The 19,752-nt window shown below is 34.8% G+C and overlaps 9 protein-coding genes and 3 pseudogenes across 12 annotated transcripts, besides 2 other annotated features; 9 read left to right on the top strand and 3 right to left on the bottom strand.

The window, feature by feature from the left end:
- Positions 1–15,823: part of a mobile genetic element that runs on past the window's edge.
- Positions 1–19,752: part of a mobile genetic element that runs on past both edges of the window.
- Positions 281–1,214, top strand: TVAGG3_0943780 (organellar and viral DNA polymerase type B; the record flags this gene model as incomplete). The annotated part of the gene is made up of 1 exon (XM_051253017.1): positions 281–1,214. A coding segment is annotated over one exon (934 nt), but the record flags the coding sequence as incomplete, so codon positions are not given.
- Positions 1,400–1,979, top strand: TVAGG3_0943770 (phage tail repeat-like family; the record flags this gene model as incomplete). The annotated part of the gene is made up of 1 exon (XM_051253016.1): positions 1,400–1,979. A coding segment is annotated over one exon (580 nt), but the record flags the coding sequence as incomplete, so codon positions are not given.
- TVAGG3_0943760 (integrase core domain containing protein family) lies at positions 2,970–3,521 on the top strand (the record flags this gene model as incomplete). The annotated part of the gene is made up of 1 exon (XM_051253015.1): positions 2,970–3,521. One exon carries the CDS (start codon positions 2,970–2,972, stop codon positions 3,519–3,521), a length of 552 nt encoding a protein of 183 aa, XP_051078589.1.
- On the top strand, positions 3,679–4,297 carry TVAGG3_0943750 (organellar and viral DNA polymerase type B; the record flags this gene model as incomplete). Its single annotated transcript, XM_051253014.1, has 1 exon — positions 3,679–4,297. A coding segment is annotated over one exon (619 nt), but the record flags the coding sequence as incomplete, so codon positions are not given.
- On the top strand, positions 4,309–4,644 carry TVAGG3_0943740 (organellar and viral DNA polymerase type B; the record flags this gene model as incomplete). The annotated part of the gene is made up of 1 exon (XM_051253013.1): positions 4,309–4,644. The coding sequence occupies one exon, from the start codon at positions 4,309–4,311 to the stop codon at positions 4,642–4,644; it is 336 nt and encodes a 111-aa protein (XP_051078587.1).
- Positions 5,067–5,441, bottom strand: TVAGG3_0943730 (uncharacterized protein; the record flags this gene model as incomplete). Its single annotated transcript, XM_051253012.1, has 1 exon — positions 5,067–5,441. The coding sequence occupies one exon, from the start codon at positions 5,439–5,441 to the stop codon at positions 5,067–5,069; it is 375 nt and encodes a 124-aa protein (XP_051078586.1).
- TVAGG3_0943720 (KilA, N-terminal/APSES-type HTH, DNA-binding family) lies at positions 5,550–6,371 on the top strand (the record flags this gene model as incomplete). Its single annotated transcript, XM_051253011.1, has 1 exon — positions 5,550–6,371. A coding segment is annotated over one exon (822 nt), but the record flags the coding sequence as incomplete, so codon positions are not given.
- Positions 6,700–7,173, bottom strand: TVAGG3_0943710 (uncharacterized protein; the record flags this gene model as incomplete). The annotated part of the gene is made up of 1 exon (XM_051253010.1): positions 6,700–7,173. The coding sequence occupies one exon, from the start codon at positions 7,171–7,173 to the stop codon at positions 6,700–6,702; it is 474 nt and encodes a 157-aa protein (XP_051078584.1).
- Positions 10,488–11,044, top strand: TVAGG3_0943700 (annotated as a pseudogene). The gene has a single exon. A coding segment is annotated over exon 1 (557 nt).
- On the bottom strand, positions 11,126–11,983 carry TVAGG3_0943690 (uncharacterized protein; the record flags this gene model as incomplete). Its single annotated transcript, XM_051253009.1, has 1 exon — positions 11,126–11,983. One exon carries the CDS (start codon positions 11,981–11,983, stop codon positions 11,126–11,128), a length of 858 nt encoding a protein of 285 aa, XP_051078583.1.
- On the top strand, positions 12,780–14,352 carry TVAGG3_0943680 (annotated as a pseudogene). The gene has a single exon. A coding segment is annotated over exon 1 (1,573 nt).
- Positions 14,383–14,838, top strand: TVAGG3_0943670 (annotated as a pseudogene). Its single transcript has one exon. A coding segment is annotated over exon 1 (456 nt).

The following is a 19,752-nucleotide window of genomic DNA, read 5'->3' as shown; positions in this document are numbered from 1 at the left end:
TGGTTTAACAGCTGCTTCATATGGAGTTCTTCAATACCAAATCGGAAAGATATGGGCAGTACTTGGTGAAGAAGCTTTAGATGATGTTAAAAATGCTTTGAACTTCATTTCAAATGGTTCGGATACTATTAAAACTTTATCTGGTTGGATGCAAGAAACAAGGAGTCAAATAGATACTGTAAGACGTATAGCAAACAATGCACGTACGGGATTGGATACTTTACGAAAAGCACAAAATACACTAAAGGAAGCAAATGATATTCTTGGCTCAGTATCAGACATGCATGAAGATTGGCTTAAAGGTATTGACAAATCTTTAAAAAATCACAGTCAGTCTATTGCTGACTACAAGAAAAGTATAGATTTTTTACATAGTGCTATGGACGTACATGATGGAAGCATAAGGAACTTACTTAATGCTAACAATAACTTACCAGGAACTATTAAAGCATTTATAAAGTCCTTTGTAAAACCCGGTGCTCTAACATTTAGGTCTTTGAGAGCAAGAGCATTGAAGTCAAGAGATGCAGAAACTCCAACAGAAACTCCAGAAGGAACTGAAACAACAGAAACTCCAGAAGAACCACCAAAACCAACAGCTAATGAAATATTGTTCGAATATTTTCCAAGGTACTCTGTTCTCATTGCATACATTCAAGAAATACTTAAGAAAGCAGACTTGACTTTAGGAGATGATGAAAGTTCTGTATATCTTTCGTTCCAATTCCAAATAGCAGAACTTTTGAGACAGATATGCTTAATGTATGACAACATCTCTGATTTCACAAGATATGACGACGACCATGACCCCGAACACGGTGAAGAAGAAGTTTTACAAACATCCATTAAGACAGGAAAGGTTTTAACTCAAAGTCTCATTATTGACACCAAAGATGGCGAAGTGGACGTTCTTCAAGAGCTGAAGAAAAATACTTCTTCGGGAGGTGGTGGTAGGCATGAACTTGAAATAAATGAGATAGAAGAGAAATTAGCCGAAAAAGCAGATAAAGAACATAAACACAATATCTCCGATATAAATGAACTTCAAGCTACATTAAATAGTAAAGCGGACAAGAACCATGTTCATTATATAACTTCAGACGAACAGATTATAACGGACTACCATGGATATTTAACACGAAGTGATGAAGCGAAGACAAAAAATGTTAATGAAAGAAGATATAAATACATTCGTGCTAAAGGTTATGACATAAGCTGTACTGTACAGTATGATGTAGCTAAAGCACCAGAAGCATTTGGTTATACCGGTGAAATTTATGCCTCTACTTTCAATGTTAACGGTGTATTAGTTGAACCAAGATTTACTTTGAGAGTTAAGTCAAAAATAACGTTTGAAGATGCTATTAAAAGTAAAGCTGACAAAGTTGAACTCGAAGCAATGAACAAAGTTTTGAAATCTCATAAACACAATATCTCCGATATAAATGAACTTCAAGCTACATTAGACAGTAAAGCTGACAAAAATCATACACATAACTCCTTCTCAACTGTTAGAGCAGACGACATAATATTGAACTATACCCTTGGTTCAAGTGCACCTTTAGAGAATCCAAGTACAAGCGTAAAAGATACACTAAACTCCTTAAATAACAAATGTATGAATATCGAAGGTCATGTCAGAAACTTTGAAACACATGAACTACCAGCAATGTTAGATAAAAAAGCAAATAAGACTCATACACATACAAGTTTTACAACTGTTGCTATAGAAAGTATTGAAGGAACGGTTGAAGAAACTGGTGGGGATGCATTATATTGTAAACCTCCTAACTTTCCACAAGGTTTAACATCGGATGACGACATAACGACGATGAAAAACATTAGATGTAAAGATGTTTATGTCATGAAGGATGAACATAATATTAAATTCACTGCTCAAGATTTATATGACAAGAAAGCAGACAAAACAGAGCTTCAAACATTAAAGACAGAAATACTTCAAACATTATATCCTATAGGCTCTATTTATACGTCAATGAACTCAACAAATCCAGCAAGTGTTTTAGGTTTTGGTGAATGGAAGCAGATTGTAGACAAATTCTTATACTGTGCTAACTCTTCAAAGCAAACAGGAGGTTCGAAGAAAATTACTGAAGCAAACCTTCCACCGCACACTCATACAGGAACTACAAACACAACAGGTAGTCATTCACATTCAATAACAAAAAGAGGTTATACAAATCTTGCAGCAGGTTCGGATAGACAGGGAATGCATAGATATGATATTTCAAGTGACCCAGTAGATTCAAGCGCAGGTATTTTCTGTGGAACCGCAGGAAATCATGCCCATACTTTCACAACAAATCCAACAGGCTCGGGTGCAGATTACATGCCACCATTTGTGACTGTATTTGCATGGTACCGCGTTCAATGAACGCACTTGAGCCTAGAATAAAATCTTTAACTTTACATAAATGAGCTTGAAAGAAGTATTCGAACAACATCCATGGAGGTCATTTAAGAAGTTCAATGAAGCTGCAAAGAGTTCGGGATTTACTAACAGAGCTGAAGTGAAAAGGTTCTTTGACAAAAATGTTGTACATCAAACAAAAATAAATCCTTACGACTACTTTTTACCAATTTACTCCAACACTCCTGACGCATACCAATTTGACACTCTCATTCAAAGCAGAAAAGGAGGACATAAACCATTCCTCATCTTCATTAATGTTAACACTCGCAAAGCTTTTGCGTATATAATGAGAAATAAAGGAACTCATGAAGTGTTAAGAGTTTTACAAAAGTTTGTAGCAGAACATAGCCCAAGTATTTTAACATCAGACCAAGACGGTGCATACCTCAGCAACGAAATCACAGAATTTCTCATTAAGCATAACATAACTCACTACACTACTGAAGACCATAACCATAACATACTCGGTATCATTAACCGCTTCATAAGGACTCTCAGAGATTTAAACCAAGAGCGAGACTTTACCGAAGAAACAATGAAACATTTTCTCGAAGTATATAATTCCTCAACACATTCTACAACAGGACATACACCAAATTCAATGACACAACAACAAGAAGAAAAGTATATACAAAAGAAACGAAGCCAAACACAAAATATCAGAAATTCAACAAAATTTACCCTCATTCCTGGTACAAAAGTTCGTGTAGTTCTTGACGACAAACCGTTGACAAAGAAACGTTTAAGGTTAAGTCGAAATTATTATATCGTAGACTCTACGCAAGGTAATGGATATCTTATAAAAGCTGCTGACGACTCCATAGCATTTTACCCTCGTCATAAATTAGTCGAAAGTAGTAATGGCAAACTTGCTGAAACCATTGACGAAGCAAAGCGAGGAGTGGTTATTGAAATACTTGACTACAACATAAACGATGACACTTATAAAGTAAGATATGAAGGAGGCGTTGAAGATGTTATACCATCTAAGAACTTGAGAGAATCTAAACCAACTCATCTGGGACCATTAGAGCGGGAGTATTGGAAAGACAAAAACATGCCAGAAAGAATAAGAAAATTCTTCTAAACTTTTTCATTAGATGTAAATCAGACAAAAATATATTATAGGTGAAGAGGTGAGATGTCACCTGTTTTTTCACCTGTTTTCTCACCTCATGAATTTTCCCGAAATAAAAAATAAAGTTAGTTTTATTTTTATTTATTTTTTATTTTGTATAAAAGATATGATTTCAACAATCGGCACAACAACAATTCAAGCCGCGAACGGCGGGACTCTGTCCACAACAACAGCACCAAACTCGTTAGTCATGAATCCTACGTCAATGTTAGTAGAGATGAAAAACTTCATTCCTTCTTCATATACTTTCGAAACAAAAATCCAGAAGATAAAGCAAGAACTTTTAACAAGTAATTTAGACTGTAGTGCGAAAGATGAAACAAATGAACAGTATCTTTATGAAATGCAGGACATTATTGACCATTTGCCTAAACTACCTGAAATCCAACAACAAAAACTCACTATTCCTGAATTCGACGAAATTGAAGTGAAACCAACTGACTCAGTAGAAATTAAGAAGTTCATACGAAAGGTAAATTATGAATTCCTTGGTTTTCATTGCAACCATAAGGTTATGGACAAAGATTGCGACATGGTATATAAAAACATTTCTGACATATATAAATCTGAGGAGTTTAAGACTTACGATAACTTTGTTTCATTAGTTGCAAAATGTGTTTGGGAAATAAGAGATAAAGATAGAAGAGGCAAAGTATGGAACGAACAAATAAGACCCGCTATGTTTGAGATGAAGAGAGCAATTGACACCTTAGTTGTTTTAGCTGGTTTTATTTCAATGTATAACGCAAAAATGAACCCGCAATGTTCAAAATGTAAGGCAGCAATTAGGAAATATAACTACTCAGTCAAAGAGATAGAAAGAATGAGAAACGACTATGCAGACTTAAAGAAAGAAGCAGAAAAGCCAGCAGAAGATAAAATGAACATGTTAGAATTTCTGAACAAAAACTATCCAACAGCAGAAGATTTCCTTCTATCTGACGTCAAGAAGAAGTATAAAGAAACCTTCGGTATTGTTAAAACTTTTGACATACTGACAGAAGAAATAGAAGCTACGAAATTGTTTAGGATTTCAAATATACATCGTACAATTCATGTAAAACGCTTGTGAAAAAACTGGGGTGAAAAAAGAGGTGAAAAAACAGGTGACATCTCACCACTTCACCTAAATTATATTTTTGTTCAAAGCTTCCACGAGAGAAAAGATTCCTCATTCGCTAAGGATTCCAAAAATGAAAAAATCGTTGATTTCGGCTGAGAAAAAACGGCAAAAACCCTTCTTCCACGGGAACAAAGAAATAAAGAAGAAATAAAGAAGAAATAAAGTAAATTTTTTATTTATTCCCGTGGAAGATAGAGCACTTTTATGACACTTTTTATTCACGACAAACAAGACAAACAAAGAAAATAAGAAAATACGGCGCTGTCGCGGTTCGAACCACAGACCCTGACCCCTCCATAACACCACCTTAGACCACTGTGCTACGTAGCCTGTCGACATAAGATTTTATAAATTGCATATTTGACGTAAATTTATTTCCATCTGGCTTCCCACTGCATAAGATATTCATACGTGTTTGTAAGACATTCATTAAACTTCTTTTCTATTGCATCTAATCTTGCGTTATTTTTTTCAATAACTTGTCTGTATTCTTCATCATCTCCAGCAGTGTTTGGGTCTTCACGTTTAAAATATTCATTGTTAACCAATTTTTTATCTACAAATTTTATTAGTGTTTGATTCACTTCGTTATGATAACGGTCATATTCTTTCAATACGTAAGTGAAGACAAAATGCGTCGTACCTTCAATCTTAAAGCTTAAAGAACTTTCAACACAGTTTTGAGGGTCTGTCAGTGCGTCAATGAGATAGTATTCGAAGTCAGTCAATAATCTTTTTAAAGTCATTTCATACAGGATAAAATTTAATGTTGTGAAGAAATAGTGTTTATCTCAGAAAAAATAAAGTTAGTTTTTATTTTTATTTATTTTTTTATTTTGTATGTAAAGACAGTAATGTCAACATTAGAGAACACAACAACTGCTATCGTTCATGAAGTCATAAATGAAGAATACGAATACATACAGTATAACAAACAATTGAGACTCATTCGTTCTGTCAAAGACGACATGTACCAAATGCAAAGTATTTTGACGGCTTGTTTTGCTCCAGATACTAAGCTTCCTAAAGACTGGTTTAGGAACCAAAGCACCATAGAACTATTAAGTGAAGCACAGCGAGACGTACTTTTTTCTGAAAACAGTGAAGAACAGCGAGTAGGTAAAAAATCCCAGTCGCCAAAACTCTATGAAAACCGTGAAAAATTGCCAAACGGTTTGAGAGGATATTATGTTCATAGACTTTTAGTAAATGCAGTTGCAATGTGGGCTTCACCACGTTATGCTTGGAATATTTACAAACTTCTTGACGAACTTCACAGACAAGAACGTGGAGAGATGGAAAAGAAACTTCAAGCAAAAGATGAAGTCATTGAATCCAAAGACAAAAGCATACAGAAAAGAATACCGCGTTCAGTACCAAAAGGAAAGGAAAAGAACTATAAGTATATGATTTATACTGAAGAGTTGGAGAAAGAAGAAGACAGAGATATGGTTATGTTGCATTTAGTCAGAAGAAACAACAAAAGCTTTTATGACCTTGCTAAGATTTACAAATCTGACAGAAACTGGTTCTATCGTGAAAACTTACCGATTTCAATGACACCGAATGAGCAAATAAAGGAAATTGTCAAAAGTACTCTTCCTCAAACACACTATGACATCAAAGGTTGCACAATACTTACATTCAAAGAAGACTTACCATTACTGAAGGAAAAAATAACAGAATATTTCGATAACTTCAAAGAGGAAGAATAAAAAAATCTAAGCTAATTTTATTTTTTTTATAAAATTTTATCTCATATGAAAGAACATGAATTTAGAATATTCGGAACTCATGACAGAAGAAGAGAACGAACAACATGTAAAAGATTATGCAAAATTTCTGAAGACATACAAAGCATTTAAACAATATCTAAATGCTTCTAAAGATTATGCAAAATTTCTGAAGGTATATAAAGCTTATGAAAAAGCGTATGAAAAGTTTATACATTGGGGAATTGTTGTAAAATATCGATATGAAGACTAACCAAAAATATATTTTTGCTTAAATAGCTTCAGGGTCAATTTCTTCAACCATTTCACTTCCTTCGTCAATGTCAATTGAAGCTTCTTCAACCTTTGGTAAGAATTTCTGTATAACATCTTTGTTCGTTATTGTCTTCAGAGATGAAGGATAATATTTCACATTTGTTTCACCCTTCTTATATTCTTTCTGTTCGGAAAGATTCATAGCAATACTGAAGAAGTCAATGTTAGAGTTCTTTATAACAGTATAATGAGTATCTTTGACATTCACGAAGATACTCTTTTGTTTCAAAACTACTGCTAACTCTTGTGAAGTATAACGTTTGCGGTCAATGACAATAGCTAATGGTCTGACATACTGACCAAACTTAGATTCTTTCACAAACTTCTTGTTAAAGATAACATTAACGTTTGAAGCACCATTGAACTCATTCTTGATGGCAGTAGCGAGAGCATTGTATGAAAAGAACTTGCAATCTTGCATGTGTTTCATTAAAATAAAAATATTAAATTATTTTGAAAAATAACTTAAAAAAAATCTAATCTAATTTTTCAAAAAAATTTTTTTTATTTCCTACTAAAGATGTATCGGAAGTTGTCTAAGTTAGAACACTCGGAAATAAAACAACTTCTTACAGAAGCTAATATAGAAGTAGCAAAGCATTACGCAACAAACAAAAAAGCACTCGCTGACTTCATTAAAGACTATAATGGTGCAATAAGTTATGATAGAATTCATGAGTTCATAAAGCCGCAACGCGGCGAGGACGAAGTCCATGCAATAGCATTTCCTTTAAATGACGTTGCTATTGACTTATATCATAGACGTTCAATACCTCATGAAGTAAGGCGTGAGATGTTTGACATAACAAATGCGAACGTTGGTGAAACAAGAAGAAGAGACGACACACTGAAACAACAGAGAAGAGAGATGTTTAAAAGTGCTATAGAACAAGTTCGCAAAGCTAATAATGTCATTCGTTCCATTGACGACAAACCAAAAGAAGGTGAGAGATGGTTAAAGAAAGATGAAGAGAATAGGAAGAGAAATGTGAAGTCAGGCAATAGACTCATTGACTTTAACATCGAAGCTTTAGATGAACCAAACAGAGACTACTTACACAAACATTTCGGTAAGGTTTTCATGAGACTCTTAGAGAAAATTAAAATAAACTCACAACAAAGATGGATGGTATGTTATAAACTTGGTGGAAAGTATGAATGTTCTACGTTAAACCTCAATAATATTGGAACATTACTACATCAGCTCTTGAAGGAGAACTTTATATCAGAGATAGAAGCAAATGCTGCAGGTATTGTTGAAATGCACTATGACTTCTTCTTGACAAACATAAAGAATCTTACTGAAATAAAGATGTATGATTTAACAGAATATGAAGGCTTAACGATGTCAGATGTAAAGAAAGGCAAACCAAAAAAGAGACCATATAGAGATGAAAGCACACTGACAAATGACCAGAAAGCCATTTTGGAAGCTCTTAAGCAAACAGGAAACCAGCACTTATAGAAAGCTTTTGGAAAGATAATGGTGAAAAGAAGTTTTATAAGAAGAGAAGCGGTCAGTTCTGGAAGTATCTTTGCACATTACCTATAAATCTTGAACGCTACCAAATCTTCAATGAACTGAACAAAAGAACTGCAACACTTATGACAGAAGATAACTGCTTCGTTTATGCTTGCATTCAGGCTGGAGTAAATGAAGAAACTATTGACCACATGAGAGAAGTCATTCGTGTTAGAGACTTTCCTCAAAGTAAAGTACAAGAAATTTCTGACGCAACAGGTTATAGCATTTAATGTTACCATTGGTTATTTCAATGACTCAAGACATAATGAAATAAAGAGATACATACCAAAAGAATGTGAAACTGTTAGAACTATTGACTTACTTCTTGTTGAAGACCACTACATGCTAAACGAAAGATTACCAATGACAACATATTTCATTCACAACTATATAGAAATTCTCAAAGCTTGTGGTGGAATGAACATTGAGAAACAAATGAAGATTTATACAAAGAGAGAAGATAAATATGTAGTTCGTTATGATAGAACAACACCGTTATGGGATGTTATTGAAAACATTGTGGGAGTGCAAATATTTTGAACCTATTTCTTATGGAGAACTTTTCACATATACTACTGACTTATATAAACAGAACCTTGCACCATTTAAAGATTTGACATATGCTCCAAAGTATTGTGTACAACTGAAGAAGAAAGCAGAGTCAAAAGAAGTAAATAAAGCTAAATGTAAGTTCATTCCTGAGCACGTTTTCTTTGCTGACTTTGAGTGCAGTACTGATGGCTTTCATAAAGCTTTTAACATATGTTACGACAGTGAAGATGGTTCAGTGAGTGAAAGCATATGGGGTCAGAACTGTGCAACAGAATTTTTGGAACGACTCCCTGACAAGAGTTTAATATATTTTCACAACCTCAGTTATGACATAAACTTCATCTTAAGACACATGACAGAAGTGAAAGGAACTCCCATCATTAAAGGTTCACGAACAATGCAAATAACTGGTTTATATAAAGGACGGGCAATTATTATAAAAGACTCTTACAGTGTTATAAATAAGAAGCTTAAACTATTTCCTGCTATGTTTAACTTACAAACAGGACCGAAAGAAGTATTTCCATATAACTACTACAGCAGTGTTTTGTTAGCAAATGACAACAGAACTGGTGTCATTTCTGAAGCATGTAAGTTTATCCGGGATGCAGATACATTTATGAAAAAACATAGATTCCATCAAAGGTTGCAGAATAGATGAGAACCACTTCGACTTAGAAAAATATAGCACGTTTTACTGCAAACAAGATGTAAGAATTTTAAGAGAAGGTTTTGTAAAGTTCCGCAATGACTTATTGAAAGAGTTTGATTTAAACGTTTATGACTACGTTAGTATTTGTTCAATTGCTAACAAATTGTTTGAGAACAGAGTATACTTCCCGAATGGAAATCTTTATGACCTCTCAAATAAACCAAGAGAATTTATTTCGAGATGCATTCAAGGTGGAAGATGTATGTTGTCAGATAACATGAAACAAAAGAGCAAAAAAAACTCATTGCTGACTTCGACACTGTTTCATTATATCCTTCAGCTATAGCAAGACTTTATACTTTAGAAGGTATTCCAAAAGTATTGAAGGAAGAAATGTTAAACACAGAGTATCTCATGAGACATTTATTCGATGATGACCAAAAGGAACCCATTGGTGAAAAGTTTATGTCTGGCTTCTTTGTTCTCATTAAGATAACAGAGATTGGTATACCCAGACACTTTCATTTAATAGTTTGCGACCCTGAACTAAATCCAGAACTTAACGTTCCAAGAAGTTCAAACACTTGCTGTCTCATGTATGTTGACCATATAACATTACAAGACCTCATAAAATATCAAGGTGTCAAATGTGAAGTGTTGCAAGGATACTATTACGATGGAAACAGAGATATGAGAATAAGAGATGAAGTAAAGAAGTTGTTTGAGTTAAGGTTAAAGTATAAGAAAGAAGAAAACCCCTTACAAGAAATTATAAAACTCATTCTGAACAGCATTTATGGCAAAACTATTCTATCTCCTATTGAGTCAAAAATAACCATAGTAGATGACAAAGATGCTATAAGATATGCTATAAGAAATTACAACCATATAGTGAAGTTCGAAGGTTTGGATGGTTCAGATAAAACTATTTTCAAGCTAACGAAAAGCATTTGCAGACACTTTAACTTCTGTCCACTTGGTGTTAATATTCTGTCTATGTCAAAACGTATTATGAATGAAGTATTCTGTACTGCAGAGGACATGGGTCTTCAAATATTTTACCAGGATACCGACAGTATGCACTTATATAATGAAGACATCCCAAAGCTTGCAGCAGAGTTTAAGAAGAGATACGGTAGAGAACTTATAGGAAAGAACCTTGGTCAATTTCATAGCGACTTTGCAGAAATAACACCTGGAAAACAAAGTTTAGCTTATAAAAGTATTTTCTGTGGAAAGAAGACCTACATAGACTTACTCACGAATGATTTAAATGAAGTTGCATTTCACTGCAGAATGAAAGGCGTGAAGCAAGATGTTATTGCTTTAACCGCTAATGAAATGTTTCCTGAAGCTATACAATGCTATTACAATGAAGATAAGAACATTCACATACCTGTTGGAACATATGACAAAGACTCTGAGTTCAGTTTAATGAAACTTTACAAAGCACTTTATGATGGTCAAGAGATTGCATTCGACTTATGTAAGTCATGTCAACCTTGCTTTGCTGAAAAGTTCAACTTTTCAATAACGACTAAAACAAGCTTTATTCGTAAGTTGAAGTTCTGAGGTCATTTATTTTTGTCAGCAATGAGGTCATTTGTGATAAAAATAAGCCGCTAGCGGCATGGGCGAAGCCTATGTGGTCATTTACAATACAGCTATTGTAGAGTTTAACAATTGTGCTTCAATGTATAAACAATCTTTCCCATCTGGAGGTAAGAACACTGGGCACTTATGGTCATGAGTGGAGAACATGTCTATCCAAAACTCACGATTGAAGCCAGTTAATTTATAGTATTTAGGGTTAGGAAGTGGTGAAGTTCTTGTATGACCAATGAACTCATTTTCAACTCCCTTACTTAAGTTTGAATATAATATAGCTTGCTTTCTATCCCAAATGCCAGGTGTTACAATCTTTGAAAATTCATTTTTCCTCGGAAGTATTGCATCATAATTGAAAACATTCTTGAAGTCTTCATTGGGTTCAGAGATTTGAAACCTTATACGTAATGGATTTTCTTTCTTTTTAGCGACTTCATTGAATGGTGAATATATAACAAACTGACAGTCATGAGTTCCATCTTCATTTTCATTAAATTCATAATGAAAGTCTATAAGTTGTGGCTGACTACCTTCTTCTTTCAGTTGTGCAAGAAACTCACGTAAAGGCTGTAAAGTTTGTACTTCAATATTGAACTTTTTCTCGAACATCTCATTAAATGAAATCATACATTGCAACAATGTTGTATCGTCTTTAAAGTATTTGTATATGTGAATGTTTTGGGCGCTTAAAGACTGTTCGTCATTTTCTATCTCGACTTGAAGTATAAAGTCAACCTTTCTGAAAGCACGTGTTATATACATAGATGTTATGCCAATGTACTTCTCTTCATTTATGTTCACAATCCAGTCTGTTGGAAACTTAAACGTTACTCTGTTCCCCTTTATTTTGACGTCAGGGTTTTCACTACTGAACGCAACAGATAAAGGTATTTGTCTATACATTTAGTTTGGATAAAAATAAACCATTTACTCTTTCTTTGCTTCAGCTTCCTTTGCTTTTTGTTCTTCCTTTGCTTTTGCTTCTTCTCTAGCTTTTTTCGCCAGCAAACGTGGGTTCTTCTGTCTTCCAGCAGCTAATGCAGCTAGTTGTTTTTCACTAAGTTTTCTCTTTGGTCTCTCTGGCTTTTGTTCTTGTTTTTGTTCCTTCAGTTCGGAAAAATTTGCTCACGAATTTCTTTCTTCAATGCTTCAACATCTATGACCCCTTGGGTCTTGTCCGTAGGCTTGTCTGAGTCATTTGACTGCAGATAAAAACAAAATTAAAACTTTAACCGATGTAAAATGAGCTTGTCAAAATCAGAGCGAGAGTCTATTATATTAAATGACGCAAGAGGAATACAACATCCTTTCTATTATGTAAGTCAGAGTAAAGATGGTAAAATATACGTAAGAAAAAGAAAGGTTCCATTAGCGAATACAGAGAGCGACAACATTAAGGTGCATGGCAAGGTGAAGTCCACGAAGCCCATATAAAACCTTCTGTTCAAACTGAAAAGTCAATAGAACAGAAGAAAAGAAGCCAGATGTACTTTCAATAACGAACCAAGAGCTTATTGCAAAGTTCGTGAATTTCATTGAAAAACAAACCGAGTCAAAGAACCCTGACCCCAGTGAAAGAAGTTGAGACAAAAGAGAATGTACAGTTCATTGAAAATGTCAAGAAACAACTTCCACCACGAATGCCAAGAAGAAGAGTGAGAATAATGAAGTAAATAGATATTTTTATCGAAGTAAATACATGCAGAACGAACAGTTAAACGAATTTACTCCAGCAGAGCATATTCATCAGATTCGCTCATATTTCGATATCATAGACAATGCAGTTCAAATTGGTGACACTAATAGAAAATATTCTGACGCAAAGATTCCATCACAACCTGGAACTGCTAAAGATAACACATGGGTAACATTCAATCTCTCACCTCCTGGTGAAAATATGTTGGACCTTTACAATACATTCATTACGTATAAAATGGAAGGTCAATTTATTGTAGATAAAGAAATTGGTTCAGGTTCCAATAAAACAAACCCACCAGGATTTTGGATTGGTTTCGATGACGCTTTCTATGCAGTTGCTGGATATCAAATCCTTGCAAATGGTCGTATCGTATATTCTCAAGACAACGCAAGAGAAGAAGCATATATAACTTCAAACTCACAAACTACCGAACAAATAAAGAAAGTAGATGTTTTCTCAAAGACTCGACATGAAGATGTATGGAGTCATTCGGGAACATGCAGAACAGGACAAATTGTTAGTGGTCCAATTACAGCAGGAAAATCATTTGATTTTAAGCTTCGTTTAAGAATTCCTGTTAGAAGATTCCTTCCATTAGAAGCTATTCGATTTATTCCAGCTTTTGCAGGAAACATTCAGCTTAAAGTAAAGTTCAGTAGCGACGCCTTACAATGCACATCTATATCTGTAAATGATATCATTGCTTTCAATCCAACTCTTAAAGTTGCATTTGCTTCAGATTCAAATCCACCGACAAATAAATTTGTTCCATGGAATGAACCATTCACTATGATAACGAAGGCAGTAGAAGCTAGTGGAACAGTTACTATTACAACTGTAACCCAGCAACTATTTCGAACAAAGATGGATTTTAATGAATGTTTCATTCATCCAAAGTCATTCTCTTTAGACCCTAACATTTATACAGAACTTGTAGAACATTATACAAACGAGGCTTTATGTTTTCCTGTTAAAGTTATGGATTGGATTCCTATGGACGGTTCATTCTCAAAGAATACAGATAGTTCAAGTGCAACATTTACAGCAGCTTATACGCCTATTAATGTTAAAAGTATTTGGGCACTATTTAGAAAGAAAGACAACTATTATGTTAATTTTGAGAACCCTAAGTTTAAATATCTTCAGCTTTCCATGGGAGCTTATGGAAATATGCCTGCAGAACCTGAAAAATCATATGGACCTGTATTTTATGAAATGGTTGCGAACGCTTGCAATACAAACAATGATATGATAGGATTTAATGAAGATGTTATGAGGTCATTGGTGGATGATGGTAGTGTGGAACATAAATGGGATAGCTATGACAACACACATTTCTTATGTGGTTTTCCAACAGAAGTGGACTTTTGCTTCCAGCAAGGTCAAACATCTACTGCTCCAATAACATACAAATTGTCTGTTAAAGGACCTATTGAACTAGCAACTGAAAATGTACCAAAGCCACTTATTGGATTTATGAGGATTGTTGCTTTGCAATACAAGTAAGACAGTCAGGCATACCAATAATAAGACTTGACGACTATAACTTAGCACGGACGACAGTGAGGAATAAAGGATGAACGTTTATTTTTAAAGCTTATAAATGAGTTCTTCATCAAGCTCTCGTGAACCTTCACCATCTGAAACAAACTTTACCAAACGATTATGGAGCACCTATTGAATATTTCTTACGAGCTGCACAATGGCAAAGAGCAGTCTCACCAAGGTTAGGTGTTCCACCAGCTCCTGTCAAAAATAGCATTTGGTCAAGTCCTTATATAAAATATGGTCTCCCACTAGGTTTGCTAGCTACAGCAGGAGCAGTAATGATGTTGAAAAGAAATAAAGCAAATGTTGTAAATAATACTGAAGTAGCTGAAGTTAAACAAACTCCGACACCATCGCCAAAACCAACGCCTTCACAAACAACACCTTCAATGACTCCTGAACCTATGAAGTACAAACTCCTGTTCAAAAGTCAACTCCAAAACCGACTCCAACATTTAAACCAGAACCTACTCCTCAAATAAATCGTAAAACTCCTGCGTTTCCTTACTGAAAAAATAACGTTATTTTTATTTAATATTAAAATTTTATTTGATTGAAATGACGACTAAAGTCACTGAAGCAATGAAACAAAAATTTTTGGTAGAATACATTAAATCAGGAGCGGTTCCAGAAGGTTTTTACGTTCATACTATGAAGGATGGTAGAGTTCAGTTTAGAAAGATAAAGCAACCATTAGATAAGAAGGAATTTGAGAAAGATTAAACTTCATGAGGACAACATTGCTGAACTTAAGAAGAAGTTAGAAGAGTTGGAGAAAGGAAGAGAGTTATAAAGTAATGAATTCAACAACCCAAAGGTCAGAGCCGCTTGCGGGGTGAAAAAAAGGTGAAAAAAGAGGTGAGATTTCACCACTTCACCTAAATTTATTTTTGCGCTATGTTTTCATACGTGTGAGGGTGGTGATATCATTAATTTTTAAGTTTTTTTATTATTTACTGAAAATTTTATTTGGATGTAAATGACGAAAACTATTGAGATAACAAACTACAACGGTCATGAGTTCAAGAATTTGTTCTTCGTTCCTCGTGAAAATACATTCTATCAGATACGAGGGAGAAAGGGTAAAGTTAGTTTGAGCGTTTATGAAGGAATGAAGAATGGAAAGTTTATACAAGCATACGATACAAACGGTAAACGTGTTTCATTAGCTTTGTCAAAACTTACTAACATTCATTTTGACAGTGATTTTGACCTATATGAAGAGAAAGTGAGTCAGAAGATTATGAGCTGTTATGTGAAGCACAGCAAGGAGGAGTTGCAATACTTTTGTAAGTGAGAACGTTTATTTTTTACATTAGTGAAGTCGTTTGTGAAAACGTTTATTTTTTCATTAGTGAGGTGAAGTGTTGGCGGCTTTATAAATATTTAAGGTTAAGTTGGTGTTTGTGTTTGTGTTGTAAAATATACATTAACGGTTTCGTAAAAGTGTCAAAACCGCTAAGTTGTGTACGGAGGCGCGCAGTGCCACAGTACACGACTTAGGTATACTAACTATAGCATATCATCCAAATGACATGGATGAATTTACTCCAAGATATTTGGTGTCAGAGATAAATGATTTCAACTATCTTCATGAAACGCGTAAAAAATAGAGACGGAACGAAAGAAGAAAGGGTTATGAATGCGGATGGCTTAAATAGGGAACTTGTTAAAAACGGTCTCGGAATATATGAAATGCCAGCAGATGAGGTACAAGAAACTCCACAGGAAGAAGTTCAGATACAACCAGACATGGAAGAAATAGTTCAGCAACAACAGCTAGAAGAGCCTGAAGGAAACGAACAAATCCCTCCTTTGGAAACTAACTTCACAGAACTAGATGAAGATTTGGAACAGCCGAAAAATCTTGACCCTCAACAAGTGTATGCGGGGAATATGGAATCTTTCCAAGAGTCTAAGAAAATTCGGCTGACATAGTAGAAGAATATCGAAAATGTTCGCCGACATACAAAAGACTCAACACAGATGAAAATATCCAGCATAGAATGGAAGTACTGAAAGATAATGTCACAAATACAAACAATCCTTTTTACTTACGAGCATATAACGTTCAATCTTTGGATGAACTCGGTGAAAATAAAAGGTTAAATTTCAACAAAACATATAGAAATGAAACATTGTTTAAAGTTCATTCAGAACCTACCAATATGGAAACAAACCTACTTTTGTTTCTGCAGACGATGGAACTACAATGAGATGGGGTCATAAAGCTAATCCGGATAGGTGGTTCATAAACTTACAACCACAATTCCAAGAAGTTGTAGACGCAATGGAAGTGAATGGTGAACCAGATGTAGCTGGTATTTTCAGCGCGCTTTAATGCCATTGAAAAGATATGAAAGATGCAGATATTTTGAACCAGTATGAAATGAACATGGCTGATGGAAAATATAACACCTGACGTTCTAGAACATTATTCTCAAAGAACTACACAGAACCATAAAGATGGTATATTTGGTGAAGAGTTTAGAAAGAAAGTTAGGGAGAGAAGAAGGAAGAGAACCTATTGTACATGACTTCGCAACGAAAGTTTACAAAATGTCATAAAAACTTACTTTGCAGACAATGAACGAGAAGGGATGAATATTTAAGAAAACTCAAATGGACAGTACCAAATGAAATGTTAGTAATTGAAAAACATGTTCCTTGACAAAATAAAAACCAACTACAGAAATAAATGACGCAAGACTGAAACATTGGGTAAAAGCTTTCCATTCAAAAAGATATTGTTGGTAACATGGAAAGAAAACAGAATGGCTACAAAAACATATATTTGGAAACGAGCTTATTCCATATGGACAAGCTCTGTTTGAAGAGCTTGAACCGGAAACTCAGGAAAGAGTCATGCAAACAATAAGCGAAGACTCAAATACAACTATGACAAAATCTTTCTAGGATATAGGTTTACCTGAGATGGGCGACCAGAGCCCAAAGGCAAAATGGACATGGGAAATTTACAACATACTAGGTGAACATGAGGCAAAGATTGCAACAACTTGAAGCAGAGGGCAGTTACCAAAAGCGACACCCAAAGAAGAAGAGTAGAACAAGTGAAAGTAGTGAAGAAGTAACTTCATCTAGTGAAAGTAGTGGCAATGAAGGAAAAAAAGAGTTAAAAACTCAGTCAGGAAGAAAGTAAAGCTTGGTCCGAGTGGGTTCTATTATGACACATAAATCCAACTATTCTATATTTTTACCCATATGAAATGTACGCCGCTCAGAATATAACGCCAACAGTTTTGGATGCCATGAACGGAAATGTTTCCGAATTGGTATAACGAATGCGACAATGCCATTAGAAGGTCAGAAATAGTTCCTGGAACTTACGAATATACAATGCTGTTTCTTATGAAACGTAGGTGAGTTTGGAGAAGGTTCTTCAACAACAGTAGATATTGCTTGTGACAGGTTTTCATATTATTTCTATTGACAACTCATTCTTATACGTGGAACAAGACATTGAAATAAAACCTTCTGCCAAGTTGTCTGACAAGAAAGGTTGCAATGGAATTTTCTATGTCGGATACCAATATGCTCCAGAAGTTTTCATGGGATATAAGATATATTCTAACTCTGACTTAGTTCAAACAGTAACATGGGCAAACTATGAATGGTTCGCTTTGAGAAACTCAGTACAACAAAGCTAGAGAACAAACAGACCAGTATGCAAATATTGAGAAATAAGAAGACTTGACCCTAACGTTTCCAGGAGTTTATGTTAACCTTTCTGGTTCAGATGGAACTGCTGCCACTAAAGTAAAACTGAAACTTAGAGTTCCTTTGTCATCTTTCCTCATCTTCAGGTATTTAAGATACTTGCCAAACTGGGCAGGAAAAATTTCTATTGAACTTACTCCAAGCAAAAATAACTTAGTCATTGCACCAACACAAGACCCATTTCACTCTTACAGACGTAAAGGGAACAAATCAAACGTCATTCGCCGAATTTTGCAAAGACAAAGTTGACTTAGACTTTGGTTTCTCAAACTTCAACAATGAAGTAAACTATTATTTCAATGCTGCTGGAACTGCTTGGGACCAGTTAAGTTCACATGCGAAAAATTTGAATGCAAGAGAATAGAAAGCAGACTTGCAGTCTATATGTTGGACCCAGATATTTCAAATGCTTTAGCTGCCAAATTATTGCAGTTCCACTTATGTTCCCTATACACCAAATATCTGTCAAGACTTTGCAGGTGAAGTTGGAAACCAAAGTGCTGACCCAGGTGCAAGAACAGATATTGCTTTAACAACTGCAATGAAACATGCAGATACTATGTTTTGTACTGTTCAGACGAACTATAAATGACTATTCTTGTTTCTACAACCCTGGTATTAAATATCAATATAAACATAGATGGCAAATATTATCCAAGAGAAGAATATTCTACAGTTGAGGATATGAGGTCATACAACTTGACATTAGATGCTATGAACTTTAACAACAACTTCACAACAACATTAACCCTGAAATGCAAAGTTCTATTATGCCATATGTGAAAGTATGGACTCATACAGGAGGTCAAAAAACTCAATATACAAATGGAGACCGTTCAAACTTTTGGCTTGGCATTCCATTTGCTGACTCAGAAGACTTTATGGGTGGTATTTCAACTGTTGGTATGTACAAATACAATATACTGGTGACAGAGACGGTCCAGATGAACTGAGAGCAAAGAAGTTTACAAAACCAATAGCACTTTTCACGGAAGATGCTCTTTTGAAGATTCGTTCGATGAAACCTGCTGGGGCTCCTCAGATTGGCATAACGACAGCTTCCATCGAGCAGATTTTGGCAGCAGGTCAGTAAGTTGTTCTTGAACTGACTTCTCTCCGTCAAATATTGACAGTACGCCAGTTTTGACATAATATTGTAAGATAAACTTACCTTTAGAAATATCTGTAAGTTTTGAAGTTATATTTTTGTCTGCTTCAAGAACTTTCACCATTTCAGTTATACCAACTTTCTTTGCTTTATGGAAATATTTAGGTTCAGCAAATATTGCTATTCTATAACATTTACCATTGTTTGTATAAAGAACTATTCTGTCAATGTATTTGTATTGTTTGTGTGTGTAAACTTTGTTCTGCTTCAATTCGAAGAGATACTCGAAATACGTCCATCTTTTTATTCTAAGTAAAATGTCATTTCCGAAAAATAGAAGCGTGAGTGTTTCAAAAGGTTTAATGGCGGTGGCAGATGTGAAGTTAAATTCACCAACTCAAACAAACAGTCAAAGTGTTATTGTCAATGTCAAAGACAGAGATGTTGAAGTGGGGAAACCATACGAAGACGAAGATGGTATAGCAATTGTTCCTGTAAAAGAACAACCAACATATCCTGAAGTTAGCAGAGACTTAAGTTCTGTTGCAGATATTCGAAACGACTACCAACAACTGAAAG

The sequence above is a fragment of the Trichomonas vaginalis genome, chromosome I, assembly GCF_026262505.1.
Source record: "Trichomonas vaginalis G3 chromosome I, whole genome shotgun sequence".
NCBI classification, from domain to species: domain Eukaryota; phylum Parabasalia; order Trichomonadida; family Trichomonadidae; genus Trichomonas; species Trichomonas vaginalis.
The sequence above is the reverse complement of the archived record's forward strand: the minus strand, read 5'-3'. Positions and strand labels throughout refer to the sequence as shown.